Source organism: Labrus bergylta, chromosome 7 (genome assembly GCF_963930695.1).
Source record: "Labrus bergylta chromosome 7, fLabBer1.1, whole genome shotgun sequence".
Classification (NCBI taxonomy): domain Eukaryota; kingdom Metazoa; phylum Chordata; class Actinopteri; order Labriformes; family Labridae; genus Labrus; species Labrus bergylta.
This window is the reverse complement of record NC_089201.1, coordinates 6,039,829-6,067,454: the sequence shown is the minus strand read 5'-3', so window position 1 is coordinate 6,067,454 and position 27,626 is coordinate 6,039,829. Positions and strand designations below refer to the sequence as shown.

Below are 27,626 nucleotides of genomic sequence, written 5' to 3'. Positions count from 1 at the left end.
CCCCACAAGCACCAGGGGGTCTACAACGCTGGCAGATTTCCAGCAGCCCACTGTGTGTGTGTGTGTGTGTGTGTGTGTGTGTGTGTGTGTGTGTGTGTTTGCATGATTTTGTGTGCATGAAACAGAGGGAAGCAGACAGATAGACATGAGTGCATGATAAGTGCGTAAACAAATGTGTGAAGGCCTCTGGCTGTGTACAATTGTGTGTGTGTGTGTGTGTGTGTGTGTGTGTGTGTGTGTATGTGTGTGTGTGTGTGTGTGTGTGTGTGAGTGTGTGAGTGTTGTGGAGAGAGAGAGAGAGAGTGGCGTTGATACAGAGACAGAGAGAGACGGGGTGACAGAGAGACGGAAACTAATGGACACCTAGAGTGTATGAATGCATGAATGAATGTGTGAGCGCCTGTGGCTGTCTGTGTGAGCGGCTGTGCTGGTGTCTGACTAGTTGTGTTTATTTCCGAGGCGCTATAGCCTGTCAACCTATTTCAACAACAACACAGCCTAGCAGGATTTTAATACCACTTCCTTCCTATACATCTCATGTGAGTGAGTGTGTGTACAAAGAGCAGGAAGCTTACCATCTGACAAAAAGTACTCCACCTCTCCGCTCTTGCCCTCGTCTCCATCCTGGGCCTGGAGGTGATAGACAAACGTCCCCGCGGGAGCCTCAGGGGACACCACAGCCAGGTACGGGTACGGCTTCATATTCCACTCAGGGATGTTGTCGTTGACATCAGTGATCTTCAGCCTCACCTTGTTCAGGTACCAGTCTGGGCCTGGGGGGGGAGTGCAGAGATAGTGGAGAAGCTGTGGTTACTGGAAGTGACAGCTGTCGTGTAACTGTGTGTGTAGAAGGGAGACAAGCAGCCAGGGGAACCCAGCGCTGTGACAGGCAGCGAGTCACTGATGGTGAAGGTATGTAAGATATACATGCAATATTAGAATAAATCTCAGAGCTTCTTCTATCAGGAACATGAACCTGAAACCAATGCAATCTGGATTCAGCTCAGAGTTTTGGTCAAAGTAAATTACTGCCCTATCTGAACACAGCACTTTGCTCACTATCTTCCCTTTTGCTTCCACATAGCTGTCAGGTTTGGGAGATTGGTTTAAGTGGATGTCAGGAGGGCTGTTTGGGCCTAAGGTGGAGGTTGCTGGTTGTGATGTCATCAAACCTTTTCCATCAGGGCTCCAACCAGGCTTCCAGACATCCAGCTCCCATGGGAGACCGCCTCAGCCACAGTCTCATTGAGCACGTCTGTGTAAGGCTACCTTCATCTCACCTCAGGGGCCTCGGGATGAAGCCTCATGGCTGCAGGCATTTTGTCGCCTGCACACTGCATCACTGGAGTGAATAAGAAGATTCCAGAAATCCAATTACCAACTCACTCACCCTGAGCCGGGCCAGACAGCTAGAGTGCACAGCAGCGCCCAAAGAGAAGCGGTGTACAACTGCGTTGCAGTCTCTATGACAGGAGCTGACTGTGCCTTTAGCTGGAACTGATGGCAGGGGTTCGTTATCCACATTAAACCCAATGACAAAATCTGGAAACAATGTGCACAAAAAACTCCTGACACTGCCACAGGCCAGATCTAGGGCACTTTGTGTGTACAGTCTATTCCTGCAAAGTGGAGCAAGTCACCCCATTGTGAGCTAAGACACTATTTCAGCAAATATTGGCTGTGATCTTGTGTCAATGTGGCATGAAGGAATGTCAGAAGAGCTGCCAACCAGCTCAGTAGGCTGCGATCCACAGAGGCCATCTGCCTCACCCCCGGAGCAGAAGAACCCCGTCCAGGACACACACACACACACACACACACACACACACACACACACACAGTTATGATCACCAGATCTGACAAACAAGCCAATCATCCCATCACAGCCAGTCACATGGATGCACATGTTGACGTAAAGCTGTCATTAGCGTGTCTCTGTCGACCTCAGCCTTCTTATCACACACACAAACACACAAACACACGGCACCTTAGTAACCTGAGGGCTAAAAGTAACTATGGATTTCAAATCCCATTATGTAAGAGCTCCCCTGTGTGTAACCACAGGCTATATGTGTTTCCTTTAATCCCAGACAAAAGCAGCGGGAGTTAGCATTGCATCCTTTCACTGGCTGAGGGCTGACTCAACAGATGTGCCGGCGCTGCTAGAAAACGTTCTAATTTGCTGATTTTCTTAATTTTCTGTGACATATTGTCTCTAAAAAGATGATTATAGGCTATTATAGAAAACTATATACGCTGGCGATGAGAAGTACATGCACACAGCAAACGATATTAAGCATTCAAACTGTATGAATCGGCCTAATAAATCTTTTACAGCACCTTGTGTTCGCTCAAATGAGTCTGAGAGCAGAAGCTGAGATCACAAACTCCTATTTCTTTTTTAACTGGCTTACAGTTAAGATGCATTTTGATGGGAAATACAACGTGCTGCGCTCCAGACTAGCTGTGGAGTGTTCACAACTGTAACACAATAGCTATAAAGTGTGTGACAGCACAACTGTAACACAATAGCTATAAAGTGTGTGACAGCTCCTAAAAGGATTGTTGGAGGGATAATAACAGAGGACGGAAGAAGCTAGAGGAGAGAATTAATCTCGCTTTCTGCTCAGGCTTTAAAGTTGCTCTGCGGAGAGAAAAGTTCTGACTCGGATCTGACGATAGATCGTTTTGGATAAATAGCCACTGTATCGTGGGGGCAGAGAAACTAATCAATGTTCAGATGCTATCTGCTAAAATGTCGACAGCAGCAGTTTATGCATTTTAAGCCAGATCATCCTGCCCTGTAAGACGGAACAATCCCAGCGTGATGAATAATATGAGGGGATAAAGATTCTTCTGCAAAGTAGAAGAGGCTTAAAAGGCACTTAATCAAAAAGAAATCAGAGCTCCAGCACTTAACATTTAGTTGACTATCAAATGTTGGCAGGGAGCAGAGCAAGACACATTCCTGCCTTCTGCTTGTTGGTGTCTTTCCCAACCGTGTCTCTGTGGTAATGCTGGTGATGATTTTACAAGGCTCCATCTAATTAGCTTGTTACTGAGAGACTAATCAGAGGCAAGGCAGATAATTAGAGCCTATCAGCTCTGGAATGATAATGAAGAATGTACCAGTGTGTGTGTGTGTGTGTGTGTGTGTGTGTGTGTGTGTGTGTGTGTGTGTGTGTGTGTGTGTGTGTGTGTGTGTGTGTGTGTGTGTGTGTGTGTGTGTGTGTTGTTTGTGTGTGTGTGTGTGTGTGTGTTTGTGTGTGTGTGAGAGGTCATTTGTGTGCACATGCATGTGAGTGTGCGGAACCAGCAAACGGGATTTCTCTCCAGTTAAGAAGAGAACGCTCGCCCCGCAAGCACCGAGCCGACACACCCCGCACCTGAACGAGGCAAAAGATCAAACACACACACACACACACACACACACGCACGCACACACGCACACACACACGCACACACACACACACACACACACACACACACACACACACACACAGGCTCCACCAGATTTTTCAAAGTAAAAAATGCTTTCTGCTCACTCAAAGTGATGAAAAGCAGGGCTACACTTTACACCACAATCCCATCGCTGTATGACTAACATAATAATGCATCACAAAAAGGTGGATGGCAGGGTGCAGAGCGCGCTGGCAGAGGCTCAGTGAGTAGTACAATGAGTGTGTGTGTGTGTGTGTGTGTGTGTGTGTGTGTATGTGTGTAAGTACCATATAACTGCAAGCCATTCAGATGATGTTTCCTGCTGTTAATCCTCTCCTTGGGTAGTTGCTATATAAAGCTGCTAAGTGGCTTGGTGGTATGAAAAAAAAGTTGTCTCAAGTGCTTGTGTGCGCATGTAAGCTGCCCACAGTACAAGGACACTTGGTGTGTGTGTGGGAAGGGGAAACCGAATGAAGTAGAGAGGCAAAGATAGAGAAACACAAATATATCTACAGAGGGAGAGGAAGACACGGGGAGGAGGAAGAAGCCGGCAGCGTGGAGGAAGGAGAATTGTGTGATGCTGAGCTCAGAACGTAGAGTAACAAAACAGAGACAAGCGCACAAGGGAAGCACAACAAACAGTGCAGCGCCGATGGCTGGGAGCATCCATGTTTGGAAAGAAAACATACAGCAACAGAGCACAGACCACAAGAGGAGAGAATTAACACCGAACATACAGTTTAATTAACATCGGAGGCTTTCCTAAAGGGTCCCTTGATCCTCCTCGGCCAGTGAGGGGGGGGGGGGAAATTAAGAAACAAATATTTCTTTGTGGGATTTAACAAATTGCGCCTGTTAGCAAAAATATCAATGGCCCGTGCGAGACGTTGAATTTCAGGAGTGCTTTTGTAGCAGCATGTGAATGGAAAGTGAAATTCAGCTCAATGGGGGAGTAATAAGGTACATTAACCAAATGTTTGCAGTGTTAAGGAGGCTCTATTCTAAGCCGCCCACCCCTCCAACCCACCAATCTCTGTGCTTAAAGCAGAGTGTGAAGTCGTCAGCAGGAGATCAACACACTCAAAGCACCAGGGATGGAAATCTATTAACTCAGGGATCCCAGCGCAGCACACCCTGTGGGCTTTGCAGCTCAGAAAGGCTGACACACTCACGGCGTAAACACGCAAGCAGGCGTTTTTTATCCCAGAACAATTACAAATGGTGGAAGTCTTTCAACATCTGCACTTTTTTTCCTCCATATCTGCATTTCTGCAGAAAATGCACAAAAACAGATCGATATGGTGGCCGGTGTGTGTCTTAAAGCAACTTTAAGACAGAAAACAATGAGCAGTATTATTGACTGGATTGTGCTACAGCTTACATTAGAGGCCAATAAAAAATATATACAAAACACATTAAACCTTTTTTAAGCTTTTATCTTGTAATGAAAATGGAGTTTGACATTTGACACAAGAACCCTGAATATGATTTTTGATACGATTTATTGGATTTCAAAGAGCAATATGTAACTCTGACACCTAGTGTTTAAAATGGGTACTGCAGTCCAAATTCTAAACATCATAGAGAGCTGCCCCCCCCCTCTAGAGTCAATGCTCACACAGGTCGCCATGTGGTGGACACTGAAGCTTCAGTGTTTATCCAGCTCTGCATCGGTCTGTAAACCTTTCTGTGTTCTAACCTCTCCATTTTTCAAAAGCATCTCCAATATTGATTCTAGTTTGAGCACGTTTCTGCTCGTGGAGCTTATTAGAAACATGCAGAGGCTTTTTAGGTCGGGTACAATCACTTCTATCTGAACCACTTCTCTTGCTGCTTCCATCACTGCAACACCTGTTGACCTGATAACTGCTCTCATATCTGGTAAACTGAGGGGCGTCCAAAACGGCCGTGTGGGGGGTGTCTTAAAACCGCCTACCTTCTCTGGTCCAAACAAATCCAGAGCATTCAGGAGCAGAATCTAAAGTTAGAAGGAGGACATACTGACTGCTGCATTGTTGTCAGAGAAGCCAACACTTCAACAAAGCATGTTTCCTTGATGTCTGATCATATAGTAAGGTCACTTTATCATTTCACTCACTGCAGATGGATGGATTGATGAATAGAGACATACAGCTATAATCCGATATTTATCCTCATTGCCTTCATATTCGTTTTGTAGCTTTGAGCAGAGAAAGACGTTCCATATTCACGTCCTTTACTCACATAACAGAGGAGGATTTAGAGAGGAACAAGAGCTGGATGGAGATATCGTGCTTTTGAGTGTTTAGCCTCAAGGGACAGGAAACATATTTTCACTGAAATATTTCATGCCACAAAAAAAACAAAAAACATGTTTTCTTCTTGTACGGTGGATTGTGTATTTGTCTCCTCAAGTGGGGATATTTACATTTACTTGATCATATTTCCACTTATGGAACATGCCTTTAAGTCTATTAAATATGCACATATTAAATAATAAATGTACTGACTGTTTACGGGATGCATGATGAGCTTTAACCTCGGGAATCAATTAGTAAAAACGGCGACATGGTAGGTGGTAAAAGAAAAAAGGTGGATTTCTGAATGAGCCTGGTTCCCATGATGTTTCTCAAAAAGAAGAAAAAGATACAGTGCCACGTTTTAACCCCCACCCCCACCTAACCCACATTTCCTGCTGCTCTGCAGAGCCACAGACGCACAAGGCCAGATAAGAGGCTGCACATTACTGAAGGGCTCGCATGCATCACACTCTGCTTTTTTGAGATTCTCCATCCAAGGCTTAAACCCCAGTCAGTAAGGCTGCATGCACTGCCCACACATACACACATCATCACCCTCATACAAGCAAGAGCTCTCAAGCTAAAGCAGAAAGCAAAAGGACAACTTGGGTGTTTTGTGGTGCAAAGCCAGAAATATGTATTCACAACATCCCCAGATTGTTTTTTTATGCCAAAAGAATTCAAAACAAGGAGCACAACTTGTGCAGAACATCGTGTGTCTCTTACACAGGAACCCCATGTTGACTAGAAAAGATCAAATGTTCCCATCATTAAAGCTAAGGTTTGCAATTTAAAAGAACGGCCTGAGTAGCTACATTTTAGGATTATCAGTCTGTAGAATGTGAAAGCCACATCCCAAAACACACAGGGGCATGCTCTGCCTGACTTTAACCCCTTTCACACATGCACCGCCGTCCTGAAAATGTCTTATTACCAAGGTGGGCTGCATGTGAGAACGTGTCGATGCAGCAGGTCTGGAAGAGTCACAGCGAGCGAGTGGGCAGGGCAATTACGTCGACTTTGCGGACTGTCTCTGCTTTAAGGGGCTTTCAGATAGGATTGAGACCATCCTGGGCACAAGTTGCTAGGCAACCCAAACGATAGTCGGGAAAGTAGCTACTCTTAAGATACACAATGTATCTGTCCACTAGAAGTTGATGAGCGGCAAATTAGAAGAGGGTGTGTGTTCATGAAATCCTCGGGGAGCGACAGGATTTCGGGGAAGTTTAGGCTCGTTCAGAAACTGTATCTTTATAACGACGGCTTCCAGGCGAACTTTAGGCTTCAGAGGGAGCAATTTGACAGCCTGTTGGGGAGAGTTGCACCGAGAATCACAAGAATGAGAACAAACAGGCAGCCGATCACTCCAACAGAACGTCTGGCGATTTGTCTGAGTTTGGTTTTGTTTGTGGGATCTGATCTGCCCTCCTATTGGCTGCAGTTCGCAACCTTGCCCTGTTCTCGGCTCAGCACAAATATGAACCGACACATACCCTAGATTCATGATTATGTTTACTCAATTCTGTAGCACTCTGAGATTTGTGTTCAAGGAAAAGTGTGCTAGAAATAAAATCTATTCTCATTTATTTTGTGATGGACATTAAACAATGTAACCACTAGAGGGTGCTGTCTCAAATGGACCTCCACCTTCACTTCCAAACAACTAACATTCAGTTCCCGCCTCGCTCAGCTGTTCTGTTGAAGTTGTCCGTCTCTGTGCCCAGGCAAGGTAACATCAAATGTTTGCTTATAGTTCAGAACCAACTCGCTCAATCTTTCCCCAAAAAGTTCTGCCAAGGGGCGCTGGTGGCGCAGTGGTTAGTGCGCGCGCCCCATGTATGGAGGCTGTAGTCTGCCAAGCAGGCGGCCCAGGCTGGAATCCAACCTCCGACATGTGTGCCTCCTTTCACACATGTCGTTCCCCTCTCACTCTCTCCCTGATTTCCGACTCTATCCACTGTCCTATCTCTCCAATAAAAGCAGAAAATGCACAAAATGCAGAGTTCAGGCAGGAGACTAAATGAACCTTTCCTCCTCCTCCTCCTCCTCCTCCTCCTCCTTCACTCGACACAGGCGCCTTCCACTGCCTGAGCTATAAAGAGTATTTTGAGCAGTGTCAATGTGTCTGACACTGACAGTCTCCCTCTGGCACGTGTGTGAAAAGGGAAGGTGACGCGTATGTCCAGGCAATTTCTGGAAATCACGTGTGAAAGAAGCTTGACAACGCCGGTGGAGTACATGAGGGAGCGTTCTCTGCCACACTTGTACCATCAGCTCACTAACTCTAGCTTTTGAATAACTTTTCAAATGCACAAAGAGCTCACAGGTAGAGCGGAGCAGGTGGGTAGGCATACATTGAGCTTTACTAATCCCATCTGTGCTGTGGTTAAAATACCTGCCATAAGAGAAAACAATTGCAGAAGGTGTATTGTGTTAAAACTCAGATTTTGGCACATTTACATTTGTGGGAACACTTGAGGACAAGTGTCACTTCGACATCAACACGTTGCCTGTAACATGTTGGAACAACATGCTGACCAGACATCATTTGGAGCGAAACAGACAGAGAAGAGGAGAAGCAAAAATACATCAATGACATGAACATTAGTCACTCTATAAATGGCTCATCAAACCCCTGCTGGCGATAGAGATGAGGAGGTGAATTTGTCATGTCTGGACTGAAAACAGGACTCGTTCTTCTTCTGTTTGAACATTTCAAGATTCAGTCCAGAAACTTCAGTCAAATCATGCAAACAGCATTTTGTGTTGACAGGAGATTCTGTTTGAAAATACCTGAAGTTCAGACATCGTGCCACAAGATGTGAAAGACAGAAGATGATTTAGAGCATTTTAAAGTCGACCTATTATTCTGATCAACATTTTAAAACTCATATATAGTGTCCCACGTGGGCAAAGTTTCAGATCATGAGGTTGACGTATGTTGAAGTAATCCCAGCATCAGTCTGCAGAGGGCGCTAAACGGCTTGTTGTTGATAATTCTCCGATATGAAACCAAGAACTTCACAAGACAGCTTCAAACCTCTACATAAGCCGTTGAAACCTCTTACATAGACTCTCTCTTCTCCCAGCACCTGGAGAGCAGCCCTCCCATGGCAGCCCTGCAGCGTTCTGCCCCCGGGTAGGCTTCCAGAGAGCTGGCCAATCAGAAGACAGTGGGCATGTGGGAAGGGGGGCCTTAAAGAGACAGCAGCTGAAACCGTTTCAGGCAGAGGCTGAAATGCAGGATCTTACTGACGCCGCTATCAGATAAATAAAATCATGTAAAGCTGCTCTAAAGGTTTCACAGACTGACAACATGAAGGTGAACGTGAGGAGAATATGGGAGCTTTAAAATATTACATCTCTATTATTGCATCAAGGCCTGTGTCCATTTTTTTTCTGAGTGCCGGCTTCTGTTTTCAACTGTTCCCAATGAGGAGAGATAGTTTACAGAAGGATGCCCGGAGAAAAGGCGCGGCACCCAGCGTCCTTCTTCTGAGCGCTTCAAGTTGAAAATCTCTTTAACTTTTCAGAAAAGCACTAATATTGTCGACAAGGTGATGATGTTCCCTGTTTTTTTGTCTCCTGCGGATCTTGTCGTGTACCCACATCCTCCTTGCTCTGTGTCCGATCGGAGCTGTGATACCGGGGCAGCTACTGTCATTATTCTGAGGGTATCGTTGCATTTCTACTAAAGAGTCTGATGAGTAAAAGGTTAAGTCACTTTTGGAAATATCACGCTGATCAAATGAGACAGAATTAAATACAAAAATGAGCAGAAGATCCCATTTCCCTTTTGATGCTTTGATGCTCAAAGGTTTAGAGATTAGATCATTGTTACAATTCCACTGACGCACGCACGCACGCACGCACGCACGCACGCACGCACGCACGCACGCACGCACGCACGCACGCACGCACGCACGCACGCACGCACGCACGCACACACACGTCCTTTGATAATTTCTGCAAAATTCAGCACGACTGGTGCTCTCGAAGAAGAGAAAAAGGCAGAAAACTGTTAAATTAAATTACATTAAACAGTTGAAGTTTTTTGGTAAAGGCAGGGTTGGTAAACTCCTCCAGATCCTTTTTAAGATTTTGGTTGAAATTGTCTTTAGGTCCTGACAGAAATTAATAACTCATATTCTCTGAAAAAGGAAATAAGAAATTCCATCATCTGTAGCAGTTGTAAGCCTGTAAAAACTTTGACCAATGTCTGCCACGAGGTACCAATCTGATGAACCAATCACAGCCTCCCTGTCTCCCTGCTCACTCTCTACCTCTTGCGTGCTCTAGCCCACACTCAAAGCACGTCATGATGGAGTTTATACTGTGAGTTTACTTACCGCTGAATGAGACATGAGACGATGTAGTTTCTACACAATGCAAGAGATGAGCTGAGGTCTGATTCGGGGGCAACAGCGCTCGTGCATTTAAGTGAGGGGCGTGGCTTATGATGGAACACAGAGGGGAGGGGGTGGGTGTAGACCAAGCAGAAACCTCCGGTCTTGAAAAATGAAGCCAATGTGGAAGTGCAAAATCCTGCAGTTTGTTGAGTGTCCACTAGAGGCTGGCTGCAGGAACACCGGTTGTCAAAAACACATGACTGGAAAAAAAGCCATTTTTACATCAGAGATTACCATGTTTACAGCCTGGTACAAAAAAACAATTAGGTCTGATTAGTTATTGTCATCACTGGCACACACTGAATCTTCTCTTCTGAATTCTTCATCCATTAATATTTAAAGTTTATAGTGTAGATGGAGCACTGAGGGAATGCTTCTTTCAAAACCCTTTAATCCGGCATCATGGAGCTCTTCAGTAGTTGTACTTTTGATGAAGAGTGAGTTTGAGTGACTTGATGGATGTTTCTGAGTCATCGGAAATGATCAGAAAGCACATGTTCACCCTTCAGAGAGAGGTTTTTTGTTCCGAAGCAGAAATTTCACAGCATCTCCTTAAAATCTGTTTCCAGACCTTTAATGTTCTTTTTCTTTTTTTCCCATTTTAACACAAGTATAGCTCCATAGCTTTCAAGCTCTCAACAGCTGTCAATGGAGTCAGTTCCTGTTTCCATCCAAACACAGCGTTTTGGCCGCCTCTTAAAGGGAGCGTGCGTCATGCGACCGTGGAGTCATGTTGTTATATATGTCAGGCGGAGAGGTCCAAAACACAAAGAGCTGTGTGTGAGGAGAAACAGTATGCTACGGTTGGTAACCTGACACATCACTCCGTTATATATGAACTTTTTATTTCTCTGCCTCCTCACGCCCTCTGGACACTTAATTGATCCTTGCCTTTGACTGTATATAATCAATACGAGGCTGAAAGTCGTGTCTGAGTGTCTGAAAGCCGGCAATGACAATGACAGTTTTCCCACAATCGCTTGTGCTTCATGGAAAACACTTCAAACATTCACATTAGCTTCATTACAAAGAACGTGTTGATCACAACACATGCATGCGCTCTCTGTCAGCGGCTTCAAGGTACAAACGCTCGGCTGAACTCGTTCTTTGTCACTTAGCTCTCTTGACATTTCTCTGCTACTGTTTGTTTCTTCTCACCCCGCGTTTACCTTGGACATGGCGTGCTGCAATGAAGAGAAAAGATTAATCACACGGTTAAACAGCCTCTTTCATACTGCAGGCCTCAAACTGTCAGCTTTATTAAAAGATGACCAAATACAATCTAATTTTATCACTGATTCATGTAACCGTGCAGACTTTCTTCCCAACAGTTCTTGACATAGCCCCCCTGCTACGCTACCACACTCCCCTGCCCTCCCACCATGCCGAGCTGTCTTCAAAAAAACACAGAGGCGTTATTTTGCATCCGAGGAGAATTGTTCTGAGTGTTGATCGACCGGGCATTTACTGAGTTTAACATCTGACACATGAGGATGAATATGATGGATCTGTGTGGCCTTAAAAAAAACACTCAAATGTTTCAGCTCTGTGACTGCTGGGTGGAGCTTTCATGAACATTTTGTGATCGTGTTGTGGCTCCTTTGCGTTTGTATTGTGGAGTTTGCCAAGTGTTTTTTTGTAAATGCATTCGCCTGACACCTCCCAGCCACAGTATAAAAGTGGCGTTCATATGTGAATATTATCTTTCTGAACCAAACATGAAAGCATAATAAACATGTGTGTCCCACAGAGCTTATTTACTGCAATGATCCAAAATCCGATGCAAAAATCCCATTGGCTTTTTTAGACAGACCGCATTGGCGATGCAAACTTCTATGCTGGCCCACAAAAATACAGTTTTCTCTCTATTGCCGTGTCATTTTCAGCCCAATAAGGACTAAAATGAATACAAAATGATAAATAGTGTGCACTGTTTAGTCCAAAGACACTGACATGTTTCTACTCTTTAAGGCTATAAGTGGAAAGACTAAAGTTAAATCCAAAAAACTGTAGACGTGTTGATCCAGTTTGCTGATATATCAAAGAAGCAGAATATGAGAATCAGCTTTATTGGCCATTTATGCTCACACACACAAAGAATTTGGCTGTGGTGAACTGTGCTCTCAATGTACAAAAGTACAACATTAAATGTAACACAAAATAAGCAAAGACTAAAATATAGCCTACAAGGCTAAGGGGGTCGCTATGAGACGATAACATATAGGCTGAAGATCCCTAATTAGAACCCGTTCTAAAGCTGTTTTTACACCGAAACATGTTTGGTTCGGTTAAAATGCACTTGAGTCTGATTGCCATGTTAATTGCGGTGAGTTTGTGCTGGTGTGAAAGCTGTCAATCAAACCCTGGTGCAGACCCCTCCACGTCTGCATCCCGTACATCGTATTTTAACACCCCTGCAGCTGAATCAAACCCTCCAGCAGTCCCGAGCAAACAGTGCAGACTGCAGACTGAAAATATTTGGATTGAAAGTTTGGTTTGAATATGATATGAGTGAAAGGCTCTCTAGTACTGTAGGAGAATCTCAACAAAGAACTGGGTCTCTTATATAAATAATAAGGGTGAGAAACCTTAAGGTATGACTGTGATAACAACTGCTCACACTTAAAACTTATGTTACACTCGTTAAACATGCAGTGCCAAGCACCCTGGTTCTGTGTTAGTCACACAAGAAGACCATGTCCTTACATTTCATACAATGAGTACTCATTAGAAGAAAAATACAACATGTACTGTCAGAATGAAAAGAGAGTACATTTTAGATTGGAGTACGGGAGACAAAGGCCGACACATTTCATAGAAAACACTCTGCTATAAACTACATCTCTTAAATACAAGGACTCTCTGAGTCCTCTTTATTAAATCATGCTCTTTTTGTTCATTTTTGAGGCTTTAATAAATGTTCTACTTTCATCATTTTCGCGCAGGCTGGTCTCGAACTCGTTAATTTACGTTTGAGTTTAATCTCGAAATTAAAAAAAAAAAAAAAATGTAAATCGCCCTAATCCTCCGTCACACAATTCAAATCAATGAGACAAAAACATTATTTTGATGTATGTTTTTAACCACCAGTTTTTTACTGTATCATCAACCCGTGATCGTGATAAGCCGGCTACAGACTGAACAATTCTAAGCTGCCCAGATAGACAATCACTCGTGGTCATATCAGTGGTCCAGGCTCCAAAATGGCGGTCCTACGTTGCTCTGGGAGAGAGGATCAATCAGGACTGGTCGGACTAAAGGTGGCCTCTGACAAATATCTTACAATGTCAGAAATTCAGGACAATTATCTCACAATGTGAATGCTTCTACGATCAGTAGTGTCAGTTAACCACCCAATAGAAATGTAGCATGAAACAGCGCATGAAACAGCGCACTAATCAGCGCGACCACACAGGCGCCAGAGCTGTCGAAATAGTACGCTAACAATAACGTGACTTATCTCAAGCTCTCTGCAACACTGGCATTCCAAATGTATTTTGTATGTAAATGTATTTTTCTATTCCACTGTGAACGGCACTATGGCAAGAGCTCGCTCTCTGCTGATGGCATGGCCACCTCAGCTGCACACTGATGACGCTAATGACCTCGCAACCTACGATTCAAAGGTACCTCTTCATCTCACAGTGTACATGTATTTCGTACCAAACATAATGAGATCCACGTCACGCAGAGTGGCTGTAATAAACTTAAAGGAAGAATGTGCGACATGTTACTCATAAATAAATCGTAAATCAAGTCTATCCTGTGTAAATGTGTCTCTGAGTCATGACTGTCTACAATGAGTGAGAAGCTCGAGTCCCGCTGGCTGTGTTGTTGTCAGAGGTGTGTTTACATGGACGGGACGGTCAGCTCCTCCCCTTGTGTATAAAAGATGTTTTTGTCAAGGACTAGAGAGAAGAAGAAGAACATACTCACTGATTATTTGGATGTCACGTTAGTGTTTTTAGATCACAGACATTCTGTGTTAATTTACATGCAATGTGAAGCTAAAAGCTAACTAAAGAGCGCTAACATTAGCCTGCTAACACAACAATGCTGTTCAAGACAAGGACAATTTGTTCTGCGGCTTGCGCTTAATTATGGTGCGTTCCAATTTGAAACTACTTCGTGTGAACGGAGGTGAAGGGGGGTTGGAGGTGTGTCTCTGGAGGAGAGCGGAGGCTTCAGTATGGAGGAGGTGTGGCCAAACAGCAGTTTGTTTTTGTTTCATGCTAGTGCTCAAGGGCGACATCTACTGGATCAAAAAGTTGCACATTCTTCCTTTTAAAGATTGCAAAAATGTCACAGTCTGTAGGAGGCAATATGAATCGTATGGTTTGTTGGGTGTATTGTTACAATTCTCAGGATGAAACAAGTTACACAACCAACAGGATCGTAAGATCCAAACAAATCACCAGACGTCCTACAGCGTAATGAGAGCAGCGACAGGTTGGATGTAGGATGATTCTTTTCTCAGCGGTGCATCAAACTCAAGACAACAAGGCGTCATTGTTAGCATTTTTAAGGAAAGTGTTTTCAAAGAATTCTGCTCCTGATTGCAGCTGCTTGATCCTCTTTTTTTCTTTTCTTCAGAACCGTCTTTGAAAAAAACATCTATAACTGGAGCTGATTCGTTAGATTTATGAAGACTGGGAGCTTCTTTAAGGACAGTTTAGAAGAAGAAATAAGAAGAAATCAAAGAAGCTAATATCGTCTTTTTTTCTCAGTTTTAGTGATACCATCAGCTCTGTTTTGCTCGAGCTTTTGAGGTGCAAAAGAAGAAGAACTGATTGAAGCTTTGTTGTGGGTATTCTGATGTGATATTAAAGTGTGTTCAGGTGATGTGACAGTGTGTGGGATCCCATGAAGCTGGGAATAACGGCACAGACAGGTACGAGGATCACATTTACATAAACACTACATTAGTAGTCAAGTATTGGATCTTCACGACTATCAGTGATATCGCACATAATTAGATGGCGCGGTGAAGTATGCTTCTATTCTCAAATTTGCGCTGGAACAATGTCACCGCTGTCCAAACACACAGAGTAGGAATAATACACACTCAGGCATATGTACAGTGCAGAGCATAGTGCACTCACCCACCTTCCCACCCACCAGCCCACTGCACTGCAAATGACACGGACGTGCAGCGGCACACATGCACACCCTGTCGCACAAGTTCACCGCCGAGACAAGTCATTTGGAAAGGTGGCGAGGAGAGTTAATGTAAACAACATTGCAAGATGGAATATTCCAGAGCAATCTCTCAGTCAGATCTAAAGTAAACACACGTAAATTGTTGTTCGGCCTCTCCCTGCCGGGCTTTGCAAATTGCTCTGGGCTTGTGTTTCTACTCGAACATGTGCTCTGTATGTTTTCCCGACTCATAGGTGTAGCATGAGCGTGTTCCATACTGTCCTCATGAGTGTTGTGGATGTAAGGGAATTCAAGATTTATTGGATTGGGTCTTCTCTGAGCATCCTTGTGTGTATGTGGGCTTCCATGTGTGTGAAATTGAAGTGTGACTGTATGTTTGGATGTGATGTCAGTGTGGCATTCTTGAGTGTGTGTGTTGTTTGTGTACTGGTGTGTAAAAGTAGCTGTGTGTGTACATGAGTGTTTGTGTGCAGTTGAAAGCAGAAGAGACAGAGAGAGAAGCATCTTTGCACCCCTCAGCTCACACTTGCCTTGGGTTAACTGGAAAGAGAGAGGGAGTTCGAAGAAAGCCGAAAGAGCTGCCGGAAAAAAAAAAAAAAACTTTGATCCAAGGGGAGTGGGTTTGGTTTGATGCCGAAGAAGTTCAAGAGACAAAAGAAGGGAGAAGAAAAGAGCAGAGAAGATGAACAGAGAGGAAATAAGGATTGTTGCCCTCCTCCATTCCAGTCAGAAAGCTGCACTGCTCCTACCAGAGGCTTTCATTTGGTCATTAGTCTCTATCAGCACCCGTCTGTTAGTGTTAGTGTGTGTCAGAGAGCCATCTTTCTCCCTCTCCGTGGTTTGATGATGGAGAGGTAATTTCAGCTTTATGACAGTAAGACTCTAATGATGAGAATGGGAGAGCTGAGAGCATGTGAGGGCGGGAAACAGTGAAAAATACTTTGTGTGTTTCTCCCCCCTGTGCGCACACAGAAGCACACATCTGTGCCTTTTATCTCAGTGTGTATCTGAGCGTGCACATGTGTGGACACAGAGCGGGATGGGGTCCAACTCCCAGCACTGTCCCCATCACTGAATGGGTTGTTAATGGAGAGTAATGAGGGAGCACTTTCATGGCAGATGTGCCCTCTCTGCAACTGTTTTACCCCGAGACTGTAAAACTGACCGGAGCGGGACATCAGCAGGCAGCCGACGCTCTCTGCTCTGATATTAGCCGTGCACTGGTTGCAGGAATTTGAATAGTTAGTTGGCTGAGTTTGCCTCGAGCTGCTGGGAGTAAGAGTAAGTATCATTTTGACCTAGCACCTAGGGTCACATTAAATGACAAAGCCCCAGCAGTGTCAGCCCGGCCCCAAATCTGTTACAGGGCCATCTTCTTCACTGGAGTGTGAAATTATTTTAGCTCTCTGCTCATTATAGGATTTTAAAATGCATTATAGTTAGGGCTTTTATGGTGTGCTGCGGCATTAATTCAATTTGCCCCATTCACGCTTTCTTATTATCATGCTCAGTTCAAGCTACAGGGGGAGGAAGCTGCTGAGCACTGCTCCCCAGTCTTATCTCTAAAGGATATAAACTACAGTACCCAGCTCAATCAGAGCCAGCCGGGCCGCTCCATCCATTCATCCACTCTGTCTGCTTTTTCTCCAAATGCTGCTTCCTGTGGCGACCTCCTTCCTCTCTCTCCATCCTCCTCTCCATTTGCTTCTGAGTTGGTGATTGATGGAGGTTGTCTTAGGAGCCCTTTCGATATCTTTCCATAGGAACACATATATAAGGTAACAAGCATAAACACACACGCACGCACACACACGCGCACACACACGCACACACACAGCAAGAGCAGGGCCAGGCAGAAGCAACAGAGGGAGCTGCACAGGTTTAATAGGAAACAAGCCACAGTGTATGGGTGCAGGCAGCATTGATCTATCACTGAAACCAGAATCTGGGTCTGTGTTTGTTTAACTCACCAGAGAGGGTGGTATTGTGGGAGCAACCCATCACTGTCTGGGATTGTGCAACGCTATAATAACGTGTTGAACATTGCAGATTTATTTGCCTGGGAGAACAGCAGATTAGAGCGAGGATGGATTCAGCCCCTCGAATGTAAACTTCTGCATGACAACACAGCCATGGAACAGCACGGTTTGCTCGTTGTCTGCGCTGCACACACACACACACACACACACACACACACACACACACACACACACACACACACACACACACACACACACACACGTACTGTATGTGCACAAAGCATGCTACACACCACACTAGACACATGCATTAAAATGTAGCTCAGCATGTGAGCGCGGTTTGGCTTATTGGTAATGGGGAGAGAGGAAGCGAGGATGAGGATAAAGTCCTCATTTAGATATCTAATCCAGAGAGCAGTCTGTCCTGTGTGGACCATCATCTCCCGTCATTAACAGCAGGCCGGCAAGATTAAACAAGATCAATGTTTATCACCCACTGTCTGCAAGAGAGAGCGAGTGTGAACTCCCCCACCTCATCACGATTCATCACAATGACGCTCTCAGAGGAACGCACACACCGGATATCTATGATTATGTACATATTATCATATTACATGTAACATATGTGGTGAAGAGCGTATTAATCAACTTTAATGCCCTAAATCTGTGATAATGTTTACAGATCCAGACTGCATGATCTCATATTAATGATTTGAAATGCTCCATCAGCGGGGTTTAATTTAAATATACGGTCAGATTGCACTCAATCCAAATATTAAGACAGGCTGAGTGATTTCACTTCATTTGTAACTCAGAGCGTGTGATTATTCATGAGGGATCGCTGAACATTTAGGGACAGATCCTCAATTTACTGTTTGACAGACGCAGCCATTTCTCAGTCAGAGATATCCATCACGAGCGAGTTCAGCACACTCCAACAATTAATTATTGAAATGACTCGATTAAACAGAAGCTGCTGTGACAGGGCAGAAAGGGCAGCAGTAATTACGAGTCGATAACTTGTGAAAAATGTCAAACAGAACAGAAAATATGCACTTCAGCGACATTAAACTTAAAATTGTCTCCTCCAATGTCCTTTTTGTTTTTTGACAATCCTTTCCTCGGCCTCGTTTGAGGTGAACGGGGTTTATCGGGGGCTAAGTCTGTGCACTCCAGATCTTGATCTTTAATGTGTGGCAGTGGTGCGTGTCTCTGTGTTTCCACGAAGGCTGCCACCACTAACGACGCCACAGCAGCAGCATCCCTGCCCCATCTTCTCCGCACATCACAAGACTGTGGAGACCATATGGTCTGATTAGTGCACAGAATTAAGCCCTACACTGTCCAGGCAGAGAGAAAGACTGGGAGAGAAAGCCATGCATGTTCACTGGTTCCGCCAAGAACAGAAACAAATTGGAGGCTGGAACGCAGTAAGAGGGGAAGGGGGGGAGGTAACCTCACGCGCATGCTTCACAGAGAACAGGCACATGAGCCCAGTCTGCTGGAAAAATAACAGAAATGTCCAAAACTGGATGGAAGGAAAGTAAGAAAAGCTCACAGCAGACAGTCCACAATTTCCATTATCAAACATCAGATTCAAAAATCTGTCTTTTGTGTGGCCTCCATTGTGTTTCCAGATCTTCTATTGCGTTTCTCTCCATATGTCTCCCTCTCCTCTCCCTCTAAAACACAGAAAAATACAAGAAAATATCCATCTATAACTGCCCGTGTACCTTCCCTCTCTCCTGGATGCTCATCAGCCCTGAGAGGTACCACATTTTCTCTGCATCAAAGACACCTGCTTTCGTAATCAGCCGCCCTCTGGCTGTGATGGAGATGCAGGCTGTCTTCTTGTTTCCTGGAATTGATTAAATAACTGAACCATGAGATGGACATCATTTTCAAACACATTTCCCAATGCGAGCTGCACTTCCCCTGCCTTTTCCACAGTCTTTTTGATTTTCCAGTCAGACTAAAATACCAGAGGAAAAAAACCTTTCTCTTCATTCTACCATCTCCTTTTTGCATGGCAGTCATTTTCATCTTTTCAACAAAAGCCGCACTCACACTCTGCAAATTGGTGTCGCGCAATTACTACAATTTCTGCAGTTTTTGCACTTTACTCTAAAGCAAAGTTCATGGCGTGTCAAAACATCTCACTAGGCGACTTTGCCAGCCATGTGATCTTTTTCTCCTGCATTAAAAATCTCCTCGTTCACAGTTCAGCCAGCAAAGCTTTCAAACTTGTCTGTGTCCTGGGTGTTTATCGGCGCCTCCTTAGGCCACCGGGAGCGCAGCTGCAACCATTGTTATGCTCAGTTAATTGGACCTTTGGGTACAAAAGGTTGAGAAATTCAAGACCAAATAGATAAATAAGCACAAGCATTGAATTCCCATGGCTTAGCCTGGCGCTAGCTCCAATTTTCCCCGGCTCATTCAGGCCTACAGGCGGCTTGACGGAAAGGCTGATTCATTAGAGTGCTTCAGGACGCTTCTATCAGCCTGTGGACTCAATCACACACCTACCCTGTGCGACTTTGTAAACTATCAGCAACAGTCTGTCACAGCCTATTCTGCGACATATAAATTGTTGTTTAAAGTGATGTTTTGTGACTGGGAGCAAAACAGCTCCTGGTTAATCAATAGCACAAAATCAATCCAGCTCTCAGGGGAAATGGCATAGAGAGGCGATCCAGCATGCAAAGGTGGAGCTGAAACAAAAGTTTCAAAGCGACGGAGGGGAGGGAAGTGGCAGGTGTGGAGGGGACATTCAGACGGGGGAAAATAAACTGCCTCTCTGTTCATTTCAAATCATTACAAATTTAGACAATCACTGCAAACACAGCAGCAGAAAATTCAATTACGTCAACAAAAACCTCAAACTTAAACCCAGAGCTGGTGCCGGCGAGTCGTGGATTATATTTAATAAGAGAAAACCTTCTCAGTGGGTGATAAGCTCGTCTTACAATGTGCAAGTATGGCTCATTTATCACACAGGTAGACACCAGGTATGCACTCAGGCTTTCTGTGAGTCTGTGCTGCTGGAGGTCAGCAAGACATTTACCTGACAGCGGCTGCCTCCGTGCAGTCTGGAGTTGACAATGTCTGTGGTAATAGGCATCAATAATGCAGACCCTCGGCCAGATAAAAACTCCCTGTCGCCACGAGTGTTCTCACAGCACTGCGACATATGCAGCCTCCCACTACACCTCACACAACAAACTTGTGTAATTTATGAGTTTCCTGAGCGTAGGTGTCGGCTCTAATGAGATATACATTGCTTGTGTAAACAGAATGACATATGCATACTCGCCGATTCCACGTCTGTGCATCTATAATTGTGGTTTTTTTTGGCAACTGAGGGCAGCATATTCTGCTCTGACATCAACATACACACACAAAAAACTTCCCTTCCTCCCTCTGCTAGGTGTTCTGAAAGCAGAGATCCACAAATTGCTTCTGTTTTCCTTGATTTTAATGCAGTTTCTGTCATTGTCATTTTAATATTTTAATTTTGTGTTTTTTTGTGCCGCAGCAATCCCTGGACAAACGACAGCATTGGTAGTCCGTTTGTTTCTGTCTTTCTATCTCTCTGTTTTCTCTTCTTCTCTCTTTATGCCGTTCCAAAGGGCAAGTCATACTTTTCTCCCCGTCTTCACTCCATTTGCCCTCAAACAATCTCCAGACAAATACTAGCACACATTGCCCTTTTCGCCGCTGTACAGTACTTTATTTTTTCCTCGCCCTGTAGCTATCCACTCCCCACTACAGGCTGGAGTACAAGCACACCTCATTCCCCTCCTGCCACACGGACACTTTCTCTCTCCTGCCCTATAAGCATCTGACAATTATGTTTCACCAAGCCGACCTCATCGGCAGTATACAACTCCCTGCCTGTGATCTGGCTGCCCTTTCTTATCTTCTGAGAGGCTTATAGCCACAGAGGGGAAAAAAAACAATCTCACACAGGCATAAATTTACACACTTCGTCTTTCTTTCTTTCTCTGCCTCCAACTTTGTCTTACCTTCTCAGTCTGACTCATGTTCCTAAACTTCGCCTCACTTAACCTTCCCGACCTTAAAGCCACATTGTGTGACTGTGCTCCCAGCATTACACCCTGCCCTGACCTTTCTGTGCTCCTGATAGTGACTCTGCATCCCTTTAGTATGCTCACTTTTAACCTCGTAACAAGGTATGAGCACCTCAGTGTCAAAAGCAAGGCAAAGCTTTCCTATGCGGTTAAATTGAGCAGCACAATCATGAGCTGCAAACGAACTCACCTGTCCCATCATTACTGAAAGGCAGTCCAACGCCTGAGTGGGAACATTTTCGAGGACCACAGCCGTCCACGACATCCACACCCACAGCAGTGATCCTCATCTGGCCCCCAGAATATGAATGAACTTAGACAACACACATTAAAATAAAATCCCAAGGCTGAAATACTTGCAGTAGGTGACACCAATTTATGGATCATGTGCAAGAATTTTAAGTCCGGCCCCCGCAGTGTCTGTCAAGAAAACAGCTGGCTTTTGTACAAATCTAGTTGATGACCCCTGACCTCCAGCTTCCGTCTTCAGGGCAACAGTACAAAGTCCTCTGTGCTGAGAAAAATCGTTTTCAAAAACAGTTTGCCATAAAATATCTTAATAAGTGAGGACCACTGACTTTACAAAAAGATAAACATGATAGCTCCCAAAAAGGGAAGCAAGTACCTACTGGCTGGCCGCAGTAAAGGTGATAAGCCCCGCCTCCTCCATGTTAACAGACGGGACATGGATCAAACTATACAATCACAATACACGTCAGATAAATGTTTGGTCATTAAAGTTGGTTTTATGTTTCTCAATAGTTTGGAGTTAGTTCATTATTTGATGCTATAAAAAGGAATAAAATGCCATGATTGACAGCTCCGTTGAAGAATGAGGCTCCTGCGGTGCGGTGAGAGGAAACGTAACGACAACTAACACATGAGTCATTAAACTTTACATAACTGTAAATGTCTGCCTTAAATTGACTCGTGAATCTGTTCTGCTGTGGACTGAACCCTGAGGGACCTTTGACCTTTGAGCAGGAAGTTAAATGTGTGTTTTAGGGCGTTATAACAGCGGCACAGTCTACTCCAAGACTCTGGCTCTAAATGACTTCAGCTGCATAAGATGTCACCGCCCTCACTTCGGTGTATTCTGCCATCACTTGTGAAAACAGGAGGAGGTGGAGCAGCAACGTCCGTCCTTATACAGTCAGTCTGCTACCTCATACTACACGTTAAAGTAAGAATATAACAATAACCCTAACCCTAGTAAAAGCAGGCAGAGTTAAAAACATGAGCATGAAAACAACATCTAAGAAAAGGGTCTGAGAAATGTTTTCATCTGCGGGGCCCTCAGGTGATCAGGGAGATATTTCCACAATCGTCGTAGCAACAGAGAAAAAGTTGTAACATTGTGTCTTGTCGTGGCGGGTGCCATGATAGACAAAACATGTTTATCGTTGCCGTGGAAACACCAGCTGGTACGTCAAAAGCCGCTGCATTAGGAAGCGTGAGCTCCTACTGAAAGCTGCCGTACTGTCGCTGTATGTGCTGCTGTGATATAAAGGTAATGTAAACTGAGCCAGAGTCGGTCGTCTCTAAACGGGAAGGTCGAGGGTTCGATCCCCAGCTCCTGCAGCCACATGTCTGATGCGTCCTTGGGCAAGACAATTAACCCCATGTTGCTCCCGCTGCTTCATCAGCGTATGAATGTGTACGAATGGATGAGCTATACTGATGGACTCTAATGTGTAGGTGTGACCTGCGGTGTGAAAGTGTTTGAGTAGTCAGGACACTAGAAAAGTGCTATACAAGTTCAAGTCCACTTATTATGATTTCAATTATACTCTGATGCATTAGCTCATCTGTAAACATATTCTCTTCCTCAGGTCGGTTTCGCCCGATGGTCTTGACTACGGTCAACTCAGAGTTTGTTTTCATCGGAGTGGGAGTAGCAGAGAATCACTCCCATGATTCCCCGCCAGCCTGGACGTCATTATTGTTTCGATTGAGATACTGTGCGTTTAAAAGTTCTTAAAATGTGTACACTGTGATACTTCTCTAATACTTGACTGTACCATGTGTTGAAAAGGATTCAATCTGTGTTATTTTATTGATCGATAGTATCAAAAGAACCGAAGCTTACTAACTAGCTTATGAAGCTAACTTCAGCTGCAGAGAGAGGGAGGGCGCTGATTAAACTGCACAAATATGACAGCAACTTAAAAAAAGAAATGTTGCCCATTGCAAATTGTTTTGTGCATTAAAACAAAAATTGAGTATCCAGGACTTCGGTTGTTTTGTTGTGGTATTGAAAAAGTATCAATGTTCACTAGTACTGTATTTAAGCTGAATCTGGTAATCTGCTCTTAACACTTCATAGTAACACAGAACACATTCCTAACTTGGTGCCCTCCTTTAATGCAGGTGTGTTTATTATGTGTATGGTGTGTTTTAAGTGTGTTTGATCGTTTTAAAAGTGTCACCTTGTGTTTTAAATGAAAGTATTGTTTTGCACACACAGGTCAGAAACAGCCGTTTGCATACAAAACGTGGACGATAAAGTTTTTTCTATTATATTTCATTTGATAAAAATAAAGCGTTCTTTCACGTGCAAAGCCGCTGCCTCCCTGCCTCTCCCCCCTCTGTTCTCTCTCTCCTCTTAAGCCCATCTTCTGAGAAAAATACAAATGAAACGGTGGCAAAAGCACTTCCCCTTCCCTCCCACATGGCTTTGGATACATGCTAGGACTGTAGAGAAGCAAAGGCTGCAGGGATGCTGCTTACGCACATCCATTTGATATCAGAGAGACCACAGAGCAGGAATCATGTGCTGCAGGCGTGTTGCAGCTTCACAGCACGTCGTCACAAGCAACAAATCTGAGAATCTTAGCTTCAGGCAAACTGGATAGTGAGAAGACAATCACAGCATTTAGCACTCGCTTATGCACAAACACATCGACACAACTAGACATGAATAAAGTATCTGCACATCACACACACTGACGATTAACACACACCAAAAGAAGCACCAACAGGCTTTTTCTGTTTCTAAATTGAATAGATGCGGACAGCTTTTTGTGAAATTGTTTTCTACTCAAACAAACAGCCCCACAGTCAGAAATTACAAACAAAAACGAGATAGGGTCTCTTCTCAATTCATTTCACATCATAAGGGGAATATGCAAATACAATGGGGGTGGGGGGGGGCAAGTCTGAATGGGGAAATTGGATTAAAGACAGCATGAGGCGAGATGCCAGCTATGACACAGGAAGAGGGAGGAGGACGGAGAGAGAGAGAGGAGGGGAAGGTTTCCTGACAAAACCGGCTGAGAAGAGGTGATTACCACCAGCTAAATGCCACCCTGCCCACAGACACCTAAAGGGTATTGAGAAACCACTCCAACACCCCCACACAAACACACTCCCCCAACTCTAACTCACAAAGGACTTAGCCACTCGTTCAATACTCCTCCTAACACGTCAAACACCATTAACAGATTCCTTCTTGGGTGCAAAGAAAAGGCTTCTTCAGGCGGGACAACCAAAAGCCAAAAAAAACAAACAATCCCAAACAATCCAAATGTAAAGTGACGTCCTCTGTGGGCCAGCAGAAATCCTTTACAGGAAGAACTGGAGAGGTCCCTCACTCCCTCTCCTCCAAACAACAGCACATAACCAGTTGGTGTGATTCATGAGTCATGGCCTACTTCCATTGCTTTTACCTTTTTTTTCCTTCCTCTGCTGCTGGTTTGATACGCAGAGGCAATGTCAGAGAAATATCATGTCTTTGTTTTCTCCAGGGATTTTTGTTGTACTGAATATAGTTTAGAAGGTAAATATTTCCCCAACATTATCAGGGGATCAAGTCAAGGAGAAAGGAGGCATACTATCACGGGGCCCAAAGCTGCAGACTTCTTCTTCTGCAAACAAGGTAATAGTTCTGCAAATGTAATCCATTTCTCATCCGCATACACACACTCCAACGATGATGAGTTACAAAACCTTGTTTTCTTCATCAGCAAAGAGAAGTGTAATTAAAGGACAAGAAATAGAGTGAACATGTTTGTTTTGTTTTGTAAAAGAGAAAGTAATTCAGAACTTTGGGGCTGTAATTACAAAATAAGTGGTGTAATGAATCACAGCGCTGTGACGATGATATGTAATAAAGAAACATATTTGCTTCAGAAACGAAAAGTAAAGAAGAATAATCCCAAAGTGGTAACTCCGCTGTTTGTTTATGCAGAGCAGGAGGACAGTTTGTAATGTAACGAGCCGACTCTGCAGAAAGTGTCAATCACACAATGACAAATCAGATCAGACAAACAGCAGCAGAATTTAAGAAGTAATCCTGAATCTGTTTATAAATGGATAACTAACTGAATCTCCTGAATAAAATAAGCGCACTCTTCTCGGCACTTTACTCCTGTGTGGCACATTTTAACCTTATTATCAGGGCCGTATGCATCAACGCATTCGGTCCAGAATAAACGCATTCCCTCTTTAAACCACATGAATATTTGTCCCCCGCAGCGTCTCCCTGCAGCCGCAGTGACGGAAAAGAACGACAACACTGCACCTCTGAAAAGACTCTCAGACAGCTCAGTTGACGAGTCAAGAGCGATTCTACAATTCACTTATCAGACGCTTTTATATAACGATACAAACATCAGAGAGTAAGAACAACGCAAGTAAGGATCTAGAGAGGAGGAAACAATGACAGGAAGTGCAGACAAACAGCTTTAAGTCTGATTGGACACACAGGTGCTGACAGGAAGTGACCAGAGGAGCTGACAGGAAGTGATCAGAGGCCGAGCAAAACCTCGACATCTGTTCTTGAGAGTTCTAATCGGCATCCAAACCATCCTAAATATTATTGTTATCATCATCATGAAGGTCGTAGGTGTTCATAAAGATCTGGGTCTTTTTTTTTCTTAAAGGTGTAAAGGGACTCTGGAGATTGAATGGAGTTTGGTAGTTCGTTCCACCACCGGGGGTGACAGAGGAGAAGAGTCTAGTTAGCGTCTGAGGACCTTGTTGTGAAGGTTGGATCAGACGCCTTTCATTGGCAGAGTATAGCGGGAGGGAGTGTAGACCAAAGTCATACACTTTGACGTTGTCATAATTACGAGATGGGAAAGTCAACATTTTGTCATAAAAGTAAAAATTATGAGCAATGAGTTGGTAGTGTTGAAATGCAAAATAGTGGAATTTCAAACTATGACAATTCAGCGATTTAAAAAAGCTATCCTTCGAGCGCCTTCGTCTAAAGTAATTTGCATTTGATGACATCAAATATTTCACTTCTTTATTGTTCTCTTTGTCTGTTTTCATTTCTTTTTCAATCTAAAACAAGTTCCTCTTTCCATGGTTGAGTTAATTTTAAAAAATGGTAAATGGACTTGAGCTTGTTTATTTCTTTTCTAGGCTTCTGACTATTCAAAGCACTTTTAGACCACACATTCACACACTGATGGTAGAGGCTGCTGTGTAAAGAGACAATCAGTATTAACTCATCCATTCATACACATTCACACGCCGCCAACGAAGCGGGAGCAACTTGGGGTTAAGTGTCTTGCCCAAGGACACATCGGACATGTAGCTGCAGGAGCAGGGGATCGAACCCTCGACCTTAAAGTTGAAAGACGACCATCTCTACCAACTGTAACCTTTGATCAACCAGACGTTCCTTATTTTCTTTCAAAACAAAAGCAGGTTTGTATCTTAACAGGAAGTAAAGTACCCTAAGTTTAAGACAGTACAAAATAAAAGCATAAAAAACTGCAATACAAAATATTAGAATTTCCAACATGCCATTAAAAATGTGATTTGTGATAGGATTAACTACTGAATCTCAGCGATTAATCCAGATTTTAAAAAGTAATCGTTTGATGGCCCTTCTAATTATTCATTCACTTCAAAAATTAAAGCTCATAAAATAATTTAACGGACTTAAAAGAGCGCTCAGAGTTCAAACAGGCCACATCCGGAGGCACAGGATGAGTGTTTCCTGTAAGCATATTTTCTCTCAGGTAACTGTTTCTATGAAGACGGACCCCCGCTGAGAGTAATCCAGTTCTGCTGTTTCAGCACCCCTCCCCCCCCTTTTATCTGCTGTGTGCCAAAATAATTAATCTGAGATATCTCAGTGTCAAAGTCGATTTTTTAATCTCCTCCAAACATCAGCTCTTCTGATGGTTCTAATCATAACGGTGTTACCACAGCAAACTTATTAACATAAGAAAAACTTGCACCACTGTGATTAGCATTTCACGCCCAAATTAGCTCCTAATGAACACATTCACTGCACTTCACACTCATAAT

The 27,626-nt window shown here is 43.9% G+C and overlaps 1 protein-coding gene across 1 annotated transcript in view; it reads right to left on the bottom strand.

Annotated features, from left to right (window-relative positions):
• LOC109988318 (neural-cadherin-like) overlaps window positions 1-27,626 on the bottom strand; it is a 111,175-nt gene that overhangs the window by 78,494 nt on the left and 5,055 nt on the right. The window contains exon 2 of the mRNA XM_020639767.3: window positions 576-773. Within this exon, the coding sequence (XP_020495423.2) occupies window positions 576-773 (198 nt within the window). The remainder of the gene's footprint in view (window positions 1-575; window positions 774-27,626) is intronic.